At 45.9% G+C, this 16120-nt stretch overlaps 1 protein-coding gene across 12 annotated transcripts in view; it reads right to left on the bottom strand.

Annotated features, from left to right (window-relative positions):
- LOC132889141 (fibulin-7) overlaps window positions 1-16120 on the bottom strand; it is a 199710-nt gene that overhangs the window by 47690 nt on the left and 135900 nt on the right. For 11 of the 12 annotated variants that reach the window (XM_060925359.1, XM_060925352.1, XM_060925355.1 and 8 more), the window contains one exon: window positions 13596-13730. In XM_060925359.1, the coding sequence (XP_060781342.1) occupies window positions 13596-13730 (135 nt within the window). Of the gene's footprint in view, window positions 1-12413; window positions 13383-13595; window positions 13731-16120 lie in introns of those variants that run through there. The other variant, XM_060925362.1, reaches the window with a different exon arrangement.

Raw genomic sequence — 16120 nt, 5'->3', positions numbered from 1 at the left:
CATACAGAAAAACAGGAAAATGAAATATTGAGTGGTTTTTTTTGTTTTTCAGATTGAATGGAATACTTGAATGATCGGATGATACAAGGACCTACATGTAACACTAAAAAGTGCACAGTGCTTCATTGCAAGAGTCATTTTTAAAAAATATTTATTTTTGAGCGAGTAAACCCAAGGCAAGAATCAAACCATGTTTCAAGAGTTACCGGTACAGGACATGTGCAGTAACCACCAGACTACCAAGACCCGCAGTTTTGTCTGCTCCTGCACTGAAAAAAGTAACCTACCGGATAGAATTTACCCAATAAATCTGAGGTATCAATTTGCATTGACTTGTTTGGGGTAGATTTAATTCCATATATTGAGTATAAAATAACTGAAATAAAAAGCTATGAAATACTTAAATTGGGTAAAATTTACCTCACGTTTATGTATCTATTCTACAGCTACTTTCTCATTGAAATCGGGAAGTGCAGTACAGCTTCACACAACATTTCAAGATTTTTTTTTTATGAGAGAAGCGCCATCTAATGGCGACACCGTGGAATCGAATGAATGGGCGTGTTTAGAATTAAAATAGGGGAGGAAGGGGGGTCTGAGCCATTCATGGCAGCCCCCTGGCGTTCAGCTGGGAACTGCACGGCAGTCGCATGGCAGTCGCATGGCGTGCGGTTGGAACGGGTAAAATTCAATTGCTGCTACCGTATGCTCCCTCAGTTCAGTCCCTAGTCACGGAGTCTTTATGCTATGCTGTTAGTGCTAGTTCCCTCTGTCCCGTGTACCTTGCCGGTGTCTTAGTATTCTTGGTTTTTGTTACTTTCTTTTGGACTTTGTGGATTTTTGTTTTGACCTTTGGATCTTCTGAGCGTTTGAGTTTTTTGCCTCTTCTTTTCTAAGTTGGATTTTGGACATTGAGCCTTTGGATATTTTTATTTTTGTATATCTTCTGAGCTTTTGGATTATCCTTTTGTTTTTTCCTTTGGATTGTAAATATTGTAAATAAACTGTTTGTGATACTCTACTTTCGCCTCACGCCTCTGCACTTGAGTCATCCCCCTGGTGGCCTAGTGGGGGTTTGCCAGATTATCACACCAGCGACCCGGGTTAGAATCCCAGCAAAACCCTAACAGAAAGACTCTGTCAAGGCTGCTTCAACTGTCTACCCTGCCAACCTTCAGGGAATTATGGCAGCTCCGACACACTTCAGAGCAACCATAGACGGCAAGCACAGTGAGTGCCGGGAGTTCCTTACCCAGTGCCAACTCACCTTTGAGCTCCAGCCTACCACCTACACTACGGATGGCTGCAAGATTGCCTTTGTGATAACCTTGTTAGCTGGTAAGGCTTGGGCAACAGCTATCTGGCAGAGACAGGGACCTGAGTGCTCTGATTTCGAACTTCTTACAGAAGAGATGCTTCAGGTCTTCGATCAGGCAGACATCAGTACAGATGCAGCCAGAAAGCTCATGTCCATCCAGCAAGGAGGAAGCGTCGCAGACTATGCCATATCGTTCCGGACGCTCGCAGCAGTCAGCGGATGGAACGAGGCTGCCCTGGTTTCAGCCTTTCACCATGGTTTGTCTGACCCCATCAAAGACGGCCTGGCCTCTATTGGATGCCCAAGTGACCTCGAAACACTGACTTCCCATGCCATTCGTCTTGACAACAGGACGAGAGAACGCCGCCTGAGCCTCCCCGGCCTCACTGCCTCGACCTGGAGCCCGTCTACTTCCTCCAGTGACTGTCCAGAGCCCATGCAAGTTGGCCGTACTCGTCTCTCCACAGCTGAAAGGGAGCGCAGAAGGAGGGACAAGTGCTGCATCTACTGTGGCAAGCCTGGCCACTTCCGAGCATCATGTCCCAAGCTTTCGGGAAAAGGACCGCCCTGTCCTACCCTCTCTCCTGAACTTCCTGGCCAAGGAGTCTACATCCCGGTCTCCATCTCCTGGGGTGAGTCCGTCCACTCTTGTCAATCCTTGTTAGACTCCGGGGCGGCTGGAAACTTTATGGATGTCAACTTTGCCCAAAGTATCAATGTCCCGACTGCACCTCTTGAAGTCCCACTGTCTGTGTCTGCCCTCAATGGCCAAGCGTTAGGTGATGGAAGAGTCACCCAAGTTACTTCTCCAGTCTCAAGGTCACAAGGAAGAGATATCCCTGCATCTTATTCATTCACCAGAGTTCCCAGTGATTCTAGGCCTTCCTTGGCTTACCCGCCACAACCCTCGCATAGACTGGGTAACAAGCCAGGTTGTGGAATGGGGCCCTGCGTGCCATGCCTCTTGTCTGCTCCCTAGCTCTCCTGTGTCTCCTGCCGAGCCCCCTGATCTCACTGAGCTATCTCAAGTTCCCACAGAGTACTGGGATTTGAAGGAGGTATTTAGCAAAAGCAGAGCTGCCGTTCGTTCTTCCTCCGCACCGTGCCTATGACTGTGCCATCGACTTGCTCCCTGGGACTACCCCTCCTCGGGGCAGACTGTTCTCCCTCTCTCAGCCAGAACGCAAGGCCATGGAGGAATACCTCAAGGACGCCCTGGTCTCGGGGTTCATTCGACCCTCCACCTCACCTGCTGGTGCCGGCTTCTTCTTTGTCGGCAAGAAGGATGGGGGTCTCCGACCATGTATTGACTACAGGGGCCTAAACAAGATCACTGTGCGCAACCGCTATCCCCTTCCGCTGATGTCCACAGCATTCGACCTGCTCCAAGGCGCCACCGTCTTCACTAAGTTGGACTTACGGAACGCATACCACCTCATCCGTATCCGACAGGGAGACGAGTGGAAGACTGCCTTTAACACCCCGTCAGGGCACTACAAGTACCAGGTGATGCCCTTCGGACTCACCAACGCACCAGCTGTTTTTCAGGCCCTTATCAATGACGTCTTGAGGGACATGATCAATCAGCATGTTTTCGTCTACCTCGATGACATCTTAATATTCTCCAAGACCTTGCAGGAGCACCGCCACCATGTCCGCCAGGTTCTCCAGAGGCTGCTATGGAACAATCTGTTTGCGAAGGCCCAGAAGTGCGAGTTTCATGTTCCCGAGGTCTCCTTCCTGGGATTTATTGTACGGACGGGACAACTCCAAATGGACCCAGCCAAGACCCTGGCCGTCCGGGACTGGCCCACTCCCAAGTCCGTCAAGGAGGTGCAGCGGTTCTTAGGATTCGCTAACTTTTACCGCAAGTTCGTCAGGAACTTCAGTTCCATAGCAGCACCCATGTCAGATCTCACCAAAAGGACTGGTGGATCTTATGTCTGGTCTCCTCAGGCGGAAAAGGCGTTTAAAGACCTCAAACACCGCTTCTGCACGGCACCCATCCTGGTCCTCCCGGACAATTCTCAACCATTCATCATCGAGGTGGACGCCTCGGACAGTGGTGTCGGCGCGGTTCTGTCCCAACGCTCGGAGGGTAAGCTGAACCCCTGCGCATACTTCTCCCATTGCCTGAGCCCTGCGGAGTCCCGGTATGATGTGGGGGATCGGGAACTGCTTGCGGTGAAACTGGCCCTTGAGGAGTGGAGGCACTGGCTGGAAGGAGCGCAACATCCATTCCTGGTTTGGACGGACCACAAGAACCTGGAGTACCTCCAGCAAGCTAAGAGGCTGAACCCATGACAGGCTAGGTGGGCCTTGTTTTTCAGCCGATTCAATTTCACCCTTTCATACCGCCCGGGTTCTAAGAACACCAAACCAGACGCGCTCTCCAGGCTGTTCTCGCCCAACAACAGGGAGAGTGAAGTTGGGTCTATTATCCCTGTGTCCCGGATTGTGGCCCCTGTCCACTGGGGTGTTGAGGAGGCCATCCGACAAGCTCAACGCCAGGACCCTGGTCCTGGGACAGGGCCACCGGGCCTCCTGTACGTTCCTCGTCAAGCCCAGGCCAAGGTTCTCCAGTGGGGTCACTCTTCCCCTCTCACCGCCCACCCGGGAGCTCGGAGGACCCTGGCCTTCTTGAAAAGACGCTTCTGGTGGCCGAACATGGAGAAGGAAGTGAGGTCATTTGTCCTGTCCTGTGACATCTGTGATTTTCCGTCCTGGGCAGTGGGTTTGGCTGTCTGCCAAGGACCTTCCGCTATGGGTGGAGAACCGCAAGCTTGCTCCTCGCTATATTGGCCCCTTCAAAGTTGTGCGCAGGATGAACCCTGTCTCCTACCGGCTCCAGTTACCACAAAAGCTAAGGATCAACCCCACATTCCATGTTTCCCTGTTGCGGCCCGTATTGTCGTCCATGTATGCCCCTGCCCCTAGGAATCCCCCGCATCTTCCAGGGTCAGACTGTGTTCACTGTGCATCGCCTGCTTGACTCCCGCCGGGTCCACGGTGGGCTCCAATATTTAGTGGACTGGGAGGGCTATGGCCCTGAGGAGCGCTGCTGGGTCCCAGCTCGGGACATATTAGATAAGGAACTTTGTCGGGACTTTCATTCGGCCCATCCGGATCGCCCTGGGAATGTCAGGAGACGCTCCTGGGGGGGGGGGGTGGTCCTGTTAGGACTGGGACTGTTTTGGCCTCTAGAGGCCGCTGTTATTTCCTTTTCATGTCATGTTTGTTTTGGCCTCTAGAGGTCGCCACTGTTCCTGTGTTTTGTGTTTGTGTTGATTGCCTGTCTTCATTAGTGTCACCTGTTTCCCATTTATTTTGTGTAAATATACTCCCTCAGTTCAGTCCCTAGTCACGGAGTCTTTATGCTATGCTGTTAGTGCTAGTTCCCTCTGTCCCATGTACCTTGCCTGTGTCTTAGTATTCTTGGTTTTTGTTACTTTCTTTTGGACTTTGTGGATTTTTGTTTTGACCTTTGGATCTTCTGAGCATTTGAGTTTTTTGCCTCTTCTTTTCTAAGTTGGATTTTGGACATTGAGCCTTTAGATATTTTTATTTTAGTATATCTTCTGAGCTGGGGCGGCACGGTGGTGTAGTGGTTAGCGCTGTCGCCTCACAGCAAGAAGGTCCGGGTTTGAGCCCCGTGGCCGGCGAGGGCCTTTCTGTGTGGAGTTTGCATGTTCTCTGCGTGGGTTTCCTCCGGGTGCTCCGGTTTCCCCCACAGTCCAAAGAAATGCAGGTTAGGTTAACTGGTGGCTCTAAATTGACCGTAGGTGTGAATGGTTGTCTGTGTCTATGTGTCAGCCCTGTGATGACCTGGCAACTTGTCCAGGGTGTACCCCGCCTTTTGCCGGTAGTCAGCTGGGATAGGCTCCAGCTTGCCTGCGACCCTGTAGAACAGGATAAAGCGGCTAGAGATAATGAGATGAGATATCTTCTGAGCTTTTGGATTATCCTTTTGTTTTTTCCTTTGGATTGTAAATATTGTAAATAAACTGTTTTTGATACTCTACTTTCACCTCACGCCTCTGCACTTGAGTCATCCCCCTTGGTGGCTTAGTGGGGGTTTGCCGGATTATCACACCAGCGACCCGGGTTCGAATCCCAGCAAAACCCTAACAGGAAGCCACACTTGGAAGATGCTCTGGATCTAGACACTGGATGCTTATAAATTTCCTTCTGCTTAACTCTGACAAGACTGAAGTACTTGTGCTAGGACCACATACAGCTAGAAGTAAGTTTTCTGATTACACAGTAACTCTGGATGACCTTTCTGTTTCTTCACGTGCAGCAGTAAAAGACCTCGGAGTGATTATTGACCCCAGTCTTTCATTCGAAACTCACATTGATAACATCACCCGGATAGCTTTCTTTCATCTCAGAAATATTGCAAAGATAAGAAATTTAATGTCATTGCATGAGGCAGAAAAACTAGTCCATGCTTTCGTTACCTCCAGGTTGGATTATTGTAATGCCTTACTGTCTGGATGTTCCAATAAGTGCATAAACAAGCTCCAGTTAATTCAAAATGCCGCAGCAAGAGTCCTTACTAGAACTAGAAAATATGACCACATCACGCCTGTCTTATCCACACTGCATTGGCTCCCAATCAAATTTCGTATTGATTATAAAATACTACTATTGACCTTTAAAGCACTAAATGGTCTCGCACCACAGTACCTGAATGAACTTCTGCTCCTCTATGACCCGCCACGCCTACTTAGATCAAAAGGTGCAGGCTATCTGCTGGTACCTCGTATAGTGAAGGCTACATCAGGGGGCAGAGCCTTTTCTTACAAAGCCCCACTGTTATGGAACAGCCTTCCAAGTAATGTTCGGGAATCAGACACAGTCTCAGCATTTAAGTCTAGGCTGAAAACATATCTGTTTAGTCAAGCCTTTTGTTAATGGTGTTTATGAGGTAAAGGAGTAGATCTGGACATAGAGTGTTTTGGTAAACTGGGATGTATGGATGCTGTCAGTCCCCACTCGCTTGCTCACTCGAGTTTGTTGACGGTGTAGTGGCTGGCTGCTTTATGTCCCGGGGCTCCCTCATGCCTGTGTTACCTTCTGGCTCTCTCCTTTTAGTTATGCTGTCATAGTTAGTTGCCGGAGTCCCTGCTTGTACTCGGTGCAATATGTATACTGTTCCTACTTATTCAGGTGACATTGGGCATACCTAACCACCTGTGTTTTCTTTCTCTCCCCCCCACCCCAAATCTGTCCCTCTGAGTTACATGGAGTCAACAGGAAATCTTTTGGTGGAGACGGTGGGGACCTCGACTGGCTATCGTAGCCTGCAGGGAATCGGCCGTCAGACATTCTGTCGCATGTCCCAGACCCGGTGAAATGTAACTGAATTGTCTTGGCCAGGCCTAAGGGTCCCATCTGCATCTCATCATTGCTGAGGAGTGTGCTCCCATCACCCAATCAAGCATCCAGCCAGAGCAGGTCATGATATATTTTTTACCATATTAACATGCCATTGTGTGTTATGCCTGATGTAAAGACTCTCGTCTCTGCGAGCCTACCACACAGATTTAATACTTGTCATTTTTAGGGCATACCTAACAACGTGTTTTCTTTCTCTCTCTCTCTCTCCCCCCCCCCCATCTGTCCCTCTGAGTTACATGTTGATCCTGGGATTGAGATGCTGGCCTCTTCTGCCCCTCGGACCTGCTTGATCCATCCTGGTGCCCTGTGTCTGGTCGGAGTTTTATCGCCCCACTCCTGTGAAGGACGGCCCCATGAGGACAGTTGATGGTTATACCTGTTAAAACTGTTAATATTATAGTCAGGCTGTCTGTTGTTGCCCAAATGAGGATGGGTTCCCTTTTGAGTCTGGTTCCTCTCGAGGTTTCTTCCTCATGTCGTCTGAGGGAGTTTTTCCTTGCCACCGTCGCCACAGGCTTGCTCATTGGGGATAGATTAGGGATAAAATTAGCTCATGTTTTAAGTCGTTCAAATTCTGTAAAGCTGCTTTGCGACAATGTTTATTGTTAAAAGCGCTGTACAAATAAACTTGATTTGATGATTTGATTTGACTCTGGACACTTACAGTAATGCTTTTATGGCTGATGACTACAGTTGACTTGCTAACTTTAGGACTGCAGTTGTCATGAACATTTTTACACTCAAGTTTACATCACTGAACAGTTTATAACATCAACAAAACAGACTTCATGTTAAAAATGTTAAAAATGTTATAATCATGCTATCTGTTATCACCCAAATGAGGATAGGTTCCCTTCTGAGTTTGGTTCCTCTCGATATTTCTTCCTCATGTCATCTGAGGGAGTTTTTCCTTGGCACCATCGCCACAGGCTTGCTCATTGGGGATAGATTAGGGATAAAATTACCTCGTTTAAAGTCATTAAAATTCTGTAAAGCTGCTTTGCGACAATGTCTCTTGTTAAAAGCGCTATAAAAATAAAATTGACTTGACTTGGCTACCCTGTTGGCCTCTGGAATGAGCTCTGGAGTGGCGGCTGCCCTGTCGGCCTCTGGAGTGAGCTGTTGCGCGGAGGCCTACCCCTCTACCACTGCATCAACCTCTGGAGGGAGTTGACCTCGCCCTCTGCCACTTTGTTAGCCTCTGGATGGAGCTGTGGAGCGTAGACATCCCCCTTTGCCACTGCGTTGGACTCTCGAGCAAGCTCTGGAGTGGAGGCTCTCCTATTGGCCTCTGGAGCAAACTGTGGCATGGAGGCCACCCTGTCAGCCTCTGGAGTGAATTGTGGCATGGAGGCCATCCTGTTGGCCTCTGAAGCGAGCTGTGGAAAATAGTTCTCCCCTTCTGTCACTGTGTCGGCCTCTGCAGCATAGGCCTCCCCTTCCGCCACTGCGTCAGTTTCTCAGGTATCAGCCCCCCCCCAAAAAAAAATTCTAGGGGATCCTCCTTCCCAAGAGCCTGGAACAAGAATTTTATCATTGCGCCGAATGACTTGGAGTCTCTGAGGTATAGATGTTCAACTGTGAGGAGGTACTCGGTCCACCGGCATGCTGGTCCAGTGAGCCAGTATATCATGCACCCTACCCATAAGTTTTCAGTAGGCTTAAGCTCCACCAGGTCTTCATAAAACAGCCTGCACTGGAGTAAAAATCAGTCTGGCGGGTACTCCACTCTAACACAGGGTGCAGGCAGGTCTAATCCGAGATACTGGAGGAACCACTTAGATCCTGGTTGATCAATGGAAACCTTGGCATGGCGTTGTGCAGTGTGCCTGCTCTCTTCTTCTACATCCATAGTTAAGGTGAAGTATTCTGTCATGACATGAGGCAGGTGAACAGATGTAAATGCAGGAAGAGTTTATTAACAAACAGGCAGGCATAAAGAGCCAAAACATAAAGCAAAAGCAGAGTGAAAAAACACTCTCACTCTGGAGGCAAAAATATATCACAGTAGAGAAAAACAGGAAGCTGAGTCGATAACCAGAGTAGCATAGACAAAACAAGGCTCAGTAACATGGGCCGCTAGGTACAACACATACCGGTATACTTCTCAAAGTCTGTGTGCTTGAAGAGCCCTTATAAGCACGCACCATGATCGTGCCCTGATTAGGAACAGGTGTATGGTAATTAGTCCTTGCGGTGTGCACTGTGCATGGTAGTCTTTGGCGCGCGCTGCACACTCAGATCGCAAATACGCGTAGATGTGACAGTGAGTTTTAAAAATTAGCAGACTTCAGGAACAACTTTTTTTTTGCCAATTGCAACAAATGAAATATTAGGTACACTGGTAATGCTAACACAAATAACATACAGGTAAAAGCAATAAAAACAGATATGTTTTTATTGCCATGTTTTTATTACCATACACCGGTCTCATCACCATTTCCGCTATACTAAAACACAGAGCTGACTGCAACTCCAGTCCTCCATTTTGAGCTAATTTATCGCCATGCCACATAGATGTGTTGCTGGCCGGTGCAGCAACATGACAGAAGCTGGATTTACGTTGCATTCATGGCCCAAGAATGTTCAAACTCCAAAGATTTGGATGCGTTTTGTGAGAAGTTCACAGGCACATTGGGCGCCTATGAAGTGGTCTCTCCTCTGCTCTGCACATTTTACTGAAGGCTCGTACGAAACCTCTGATCTGTTGAGGAGCGTTGGCTATAAGCCCGTATTGAAAGAGGGTGCAGTATCAACAATTAAAGAAAAAGAAAACTACAAGGAAAGGAAAGTATTTATTTTTTTAAAAGGAAAGTGAGTTCAGTTGCACCAGTCCTCTCGGAGTGAGCTGAGGGTTGTTGCTAAAACCCGGGATGGAACGGGACGGGACATATCGCTTGGGCAGTGACCTCCCCGCAGTTGTTGCTAAAACAGGTGACATCCTGTTCCATCCCGGGTTTTAGTAATTGCCTGAGCTGAGCAGTAATGGCGGAATACACAGTATGAAGAAAACAGTAAATGAGTGGAACAGCCGTCTTATTTTTGAACTGGATATTGCTGCCATCTCGCCCTTACGTGGAAGAAGTGAATGAACAGAGAACTGAACAAACAACTGAAAGTCAGATTGTTTTAAAAACAGTCGGCCACAAGATCGGCCTTCAAGAAGCGAGAACAGAGTCGGGTAAGCTCCAACTCTCATTTGGATAAAAAAACAACACATTGTTTACCTGCATTTAGATTAATACATGTAACTTGTATTGTGTGTTTAAGTTACTGGTATAAGATTATTTAATTTGCTTCAGAATGTGATTGTCTCAGTTAATCTGATTATTTAATTAGCCTTTTTTATCAGTGAAAATGCATGCATGTACATGTATCTTGCATAAGTTATAACACCTATCCTGTTTTAATGAGAGTCAACCCACAATCAATGAAGTCAAATCAGTCTTAGTTGAGCAAGTCGGTAACGGGATTTCTTACTTTCACCATAAATTTTTATTTATATGACTTTGGTAAAAGGCTGTGAAAGGCCTTAGCCTTAAAACCAGTTACCGCAGTGACGTCACGCACTCAGGCATGGCTAGCTCACCGGGGCAGCTCGAATGCCAACTTTGTGGTCGATATTAACTCTCAAAAATATATTTTTTTATTCCCATTTATGCAGCATACAAGAGTCAAGGATGGAGATACTATCCACTCAGAAATGTATTTAAAAATAAAGGTTCTGCGTATCTCCTTTAAGGACTGCGCGTATGGTAATGCGACACGAAGTATTACGCCACGTTAGTGTGCATTACCGAGCCTTGTTTCCCATCCTTGTGATTTTCCTGGTTTCTCGACTCCTGTTCCTGGTTCTAGTTCTCGTCCTCGTTTTGCCTCTGATATCCCATTTACACCTCGATTGACTTCTTGCCTGTTTTCATTTTTACGACCTTGCCTGCTGATTTGGACTGTTTGCTTGTGTGTGTGTTTTATGCACTTCCTGTATATATTGCACTTTGTATAATATTAAACACTTCTGCACTTACATCCGCCTCTCTCACGCACCTGACAGTCTACATGCTGTTGCAGTCTTTTTCATTATTCTGGCACATTGTGCTAGCCTAAGAGTCCAGCAGTAAAATACTATTGTGTATTATATCCCTCATCAAAAAAGTCCCGTGCAGGGATTGGCCAAGGATGGCTCATGTGACATAAAATACCATTGATTTAAGCAATGTATCTTCATCTCATCTCATCATCTCTAGCCGCTTTATCCTGTTCTACAGGGTCACAGGCAAGCTGGAGCCTATCCCATCTGACTACGGGCGAAAGGCGGGGTACACCCTGGACAAGTCACCAGGTCAGTATCTTGTCATGTCAAAAAAAAAAAGGATATGGTGCGAATCAGTCATGGTCGTCTTCCTCCTTGTCCAGCAGTGTTGCCAAGTTGGGGTCAGTGTGGACCCTACTGATCCACATGCCATATTAACTGGAGCATAGTTTTACACCAGATGCCCTTCCTGCCACGACCCTCCCATTTCTCAGCTTGGGAAACAACCATTCACACCTATGGGCAATTTAGAGCAGCCAGTTAACCTAAACTGCATGTCTTTGGATGGAGGAAACCCACACAGACACGGGGAGAACATGCAAACTCCACACAGAAAGGCCCCCGTTGGCAGCTGGGCTCGAACCCAGAATTTTCTTGCTCTGAGGCAACAGTGCTAACCACTACAACACCGCGCCACCCTGAGTCAGTCATGGTATATCAGGGATATACCATGAACTGACATCACAATTTCAAGGTTTATGGCCGACTGGAGTCACAGCTGTGCATTTCTGTGTGTAGATCTATGTATCATGATCATGCCTAACGAGACAGAGTAAGACCTCTAATATATTTTTTCAGGTTTATTTGTAATTCTTTGTATTTAATACTTTTAGTTTGGAAATTTTTGATGAGGCATATAAATCAAATATACCATGCACTGAGAGGCTTTGGTTGAAATTATGGATTCTTTTCGGTGACTGGCATAGTATTATTTTCTTCGGGGTGCAGCTCGGGCCTGCGCCCATCAGAAAATAGTACTATGCCAGTCACCTCAGAGAATCCATAATTTCAACCAAAGCCTCTCAGTGCATGGGATATTTGATTACTATTATAGCCTGTTATTGAGAACTAACACTAATTGGTTTTGCTGAACATTCTACAGTGTTACTTGGAACCAAAACAGACCAAGATGTTTTGATTCTGATGTACCAACTATAGTGGCTGTCGCTTTTAATCCCTCAAGATGTACAGAAAGTACACAGACAAGATTGTGAACAATTGCATCGAGTACACATCAGGTACTTCTGCTTTGTGTAAGCTGTATCACACCATCCTGTATAGTTTATTTTTATGTATCGTTTAAAGCTGGATGTCACAGTGGAAATAGATGAACACTTTCATACACACCCTTTTCATTCAACTGGCAAGACAATGCCAGGAATTTGGTTTTTAATCACTTGTGTTACAAATATGTTACAGATAATAAAAAGCTCAAATGTTACAGTCGTCCTAAATTATAAATCTGGAATTTAATAAACCTGTAGGTTGGTCAAGGCTTAAAGTGACTGAAAATTCATATCTATTTGGGGTTCTTTGGACACATTTTTTGAACTCCTGATCTACACCCATCAGCCAGAATATTTAAAAAAAAAACAGGTGTAGTGAATAACATTGATTATCTCATTACAGTGGCACCTGTCAACAGGTGAGATATATTAGGTAGCAAATGAACAGTCAGTCCTCAAAGTTGATGTGTTGGAAGCAGGAAAAATGGACAGTTCTTGTGGGGTGGTCCTGGTATCCAATGGTTAGTACCTAGCAAAAGTGGTCCAAGGGAGGACAGCCAGTGAACCAGCCACAGGGTCATGGTTCCGAAGGTTCACTGATGTGCTTCGGGGGTTAAGGCTAGCCTGTCTGTAGCACAAATTGCTGAAAAAGTTATTGCTGGCTATGACAGAAAAATGTCAGAACACACAGTGCATCGCAGCTTGCTATGTATGGGGCTGTGTAGCCACAGACCGGTCAGAGTGCCCATACTGACTCCTGTCCTCTGCTGAAAGTGCCTACACATGTGAGCATCAGAATTGGACCATGGAGCAATGGAAAACGGTAGCCTGGTCTGATGAATCATGCTTTGTTTCACAGCATGTGGATGGCTGGGCATGTGTGCATTGCTCACCTGAGGAAGAAATGGAAGCAGGATGCACTATAGGAAGAAGGGATGCCAGCAGAGACAGTGTGATGCTCTGGACAATGTTCTGCTGCGAAACCTTGGGTCCTGGCATTCATATGGATGTTACTTTAATACACACCACCTACATAAACATTGTTGTCGACCAAGCATACCCCTTCATGGCAGTGGTATTCCCTAATGGCAGCAGACTCTTTCAGCAGGATAATGCGCCCTGCCACACTGGAAATGTGTTCAGGAACAGTTTGAGGAACATGACAGAGTTTAAGGTGTTGATTTGGCCTCCAAATTCCCTAGAGCTCAATCCAATTGAGGATCTGCAGGATGTGTTGAACAAACAAGTCAGATCCATAGAGGCCCCACCTCACAACTTACAGGACTTAAATGATCTGCTGTTAAATCTTGGTGCCAGATACCACAGCACACATTCAGAGGGCCTGTGAAGGGATGACTCGAGTCAGGGCTGATTTGGAGGCAGGGGGGGCTACACAATATCAGGGATGTGGTTTTAATGTTATGGATGATTGGTGTATACATACTCTCATTTCGTCATAAGAATAAACTTAATTGATTTAAAAATGTCATGAATCACCTCTCATTTTTCTCGATCAGTATTTGGGTGCATATGAACAGACAGAAGTATCACTTACCCTCACAGCTTCTGCCATCTGCTAGCAGCTTGTAGCCACTGGGGCAGGAGCAGTGGTATGAGCCTGGAATGTTCGCACACGTGTGAGCACATAGTAATCCGCTGTTTGTTTTGTACACCTCACACTCATTCACATCTGCAGAGACATGGATCATAATATGGTCAAAATATTTTCACCATGAAGACTGGAAGGAAAAAAAGATAGACATAGAAATGCAATAATAAGGTGAAAGATGGATGAAGAAGTTTGAACAAAGAAATAAAGTAGAAAGACCAGTCTGTCTTGAGCCCTCCAGCATTTAATGGCTTTTTGACTGTTACAGACTTTGGACATCTCACACACACACACACACAGCTAGAGCATGTGTTCCGCGGAATGAATAATATGCCAGAAGCCCTTTTCAGTAAGTCATAGTACAGTGAAGCATTTTTGCCCTATAAAAAGTGACATTTTGGTGTTGCAGAATAATAGACAATGGAAGCGTAAGTGCTTTTAGTGCACTTTGTTAATTGCAGGCAAAGGACTGTTCTTAAAGCATATATGCAGAGCCATGGGCTTACTTTCATTTATAAATGCATTGAGACTTTAAGAATGGCACAGGAATAGTTTTAAGCGTTAACAATAAAGCTAATATAGTCATTTTTACAATTAAAGTGATTTATATAGGTAGCAGTCTGAGTGAATGACCTTGACGTCTGTAACGTCACAGCAGGAAGTCTATCAGCCTCATCACCATTTCTGCTATACTAAAAACACAGAGCTGACTGCAACTCCGATCCTCCATTTTAAGCTAATTTATCGCCATGCCAAGTAGATGTGTTGCTGGCCGGTGCAGCAACACGACAGAAGATGGATTTACGTTGCATTCATGGCCCAAGAATGTTCAAACTGCAAAGATTTGGACGCATTTTGCGAGAAGTTCACGGGCACATCGGGCGCCTATGAAGTGGTCTCTCCTCTGCTCTGCACATTTTACTGAAGACTCGTACGAGACCTCTGATCTGTTGAGGAGCGTTGGCTATAAGCCCGTATTGAAAGAGGGTGCCGTATTGAAACCGGTGACATCCTGTTCCGTCCCAGGTTTTAGTAATTGCCTGAGCCCAGCAGTAATGGTGGAATACTCAGTATGAAGAAAACAGTGAATGAGTGGAGCAGCCGTCTGATTTCTAAACTGGATATTGCTGCCATCTCTGCCTTACATGGAAAAGTGAATGAACGGAGAACTGAACAAACAACTGAAAGTCAGATTGTTTCAAAAACAATCAGTCTTCAAGAAGCGAGAACACAGATGGGTAAGCTCCGACTCTCATTTGGATTAAAAAAAAATGTTGTTTACCTGCATTTAGATTAATACATGTAACTTGTATTGTGTATTTAAGTTAGCGGTATAAGATTATTTAATTTGCTTCAGAATGTGATTGTCTCAGTTCATCTGATTATTTAATTAGCCTTTTACGTTTTATCAGTGAAAATGCATGCATGTACATGTATGTTGCATAAGTTAGAACACCTATCCTGTTTTAATGAGAGTCAACCCACAATCAATGAAGTCAAATCAGTCTTAGTTGAGCAAGTTGGTAACGGTATTTCTTACTTTCACCATAAATTTTTATTTGTATGAGTTTGGTTTACAGCTGTAAAAGGCCTCGGCCTTAAAACCGGTTCCTGCTGTGACGTCACGCACTCAGGCATGGCTGGCTCAGTGGGGCAGCTCGAACGCCAACTTTGTGGTCGATTTTAACTCTCAAAAAAAAAAAAATTATTCCCATTTATGTAGCATACAAGAGTCAAGGATGGAGATACTATCCACTCAGAAATTTATTTAAAAATAAAGGCTCTGCGTATCTGCTTTAAGGAACTACAGGGATTATTAAGGTGAAGAATAATAACTGCTTTTGATCTCTCAGTCATGCCTCAGCCATGCCATGCTAGTCATATGGAATGACATAATTAAGATGCCACACAGGTAAATCTAATTTCTGAACAGACCAACTTCAAGAATAATTTGCAGCACTTTCATTAACAGAAATGTAAAAAAAACAATTTGAAGAAAAACAAAACAAAACATGGTGAAGTTGTTTACAAAGCTGCTAACATTAACTGGATATATTTAGCCTGTTTTCTTTGTTAATGCCAGGGGAAACCATGGCCTAATGGTTAGATTTGTGTCCAAAAGGTCACTGGTTCGAGTCCTTGGACCGGCAGGAATGGCTGAAGTTCCCTTGAGCAAGGCACCTACCCCCAACTGCTCCCCATTATACTAGCATTGATTCCAGTAGGGGGCGGCACGGTGGTGTAGTGGTTAGCACTGTTGCCTCACAGCAAGGAGGTCCTGGGTTCAAGCCCAGCAGCCGGCGAGAGCCTTTCTGTGTGGAGTTTGCATGTTCTTCCTGTGTCTGCGTGGGTTTCCTCCGGGTGCTCTGGTTTCCCCCACAGTCCAAAGACATGCAGGTTAGGCTAATTGGTGGCTCTAAATTGACCGTAGGTGTGAATGTGAGTGTGAATGGTTGTTTGTCTCTGTGTCA

Source organism: Neoarius graeffei, chromosome 7 (genome assembly GCF_027579695.1).
Source record: "Neoarius graeffei isolate fNeoGra1 chromosome 7, fNeoGra1.pri, whole genome shotgun sequence".
Taxonomy (NCBI): Eukaryota; Metazoa; Chordata; class Actinopteri; order Siluriformes; family Ariidae; genus Neoarius; species Neoarius graeffei.
Note: the sequence above shows the minus strand (reverse complement) of the source record. Positions and strands in the feature narration are given on the sequence as shown.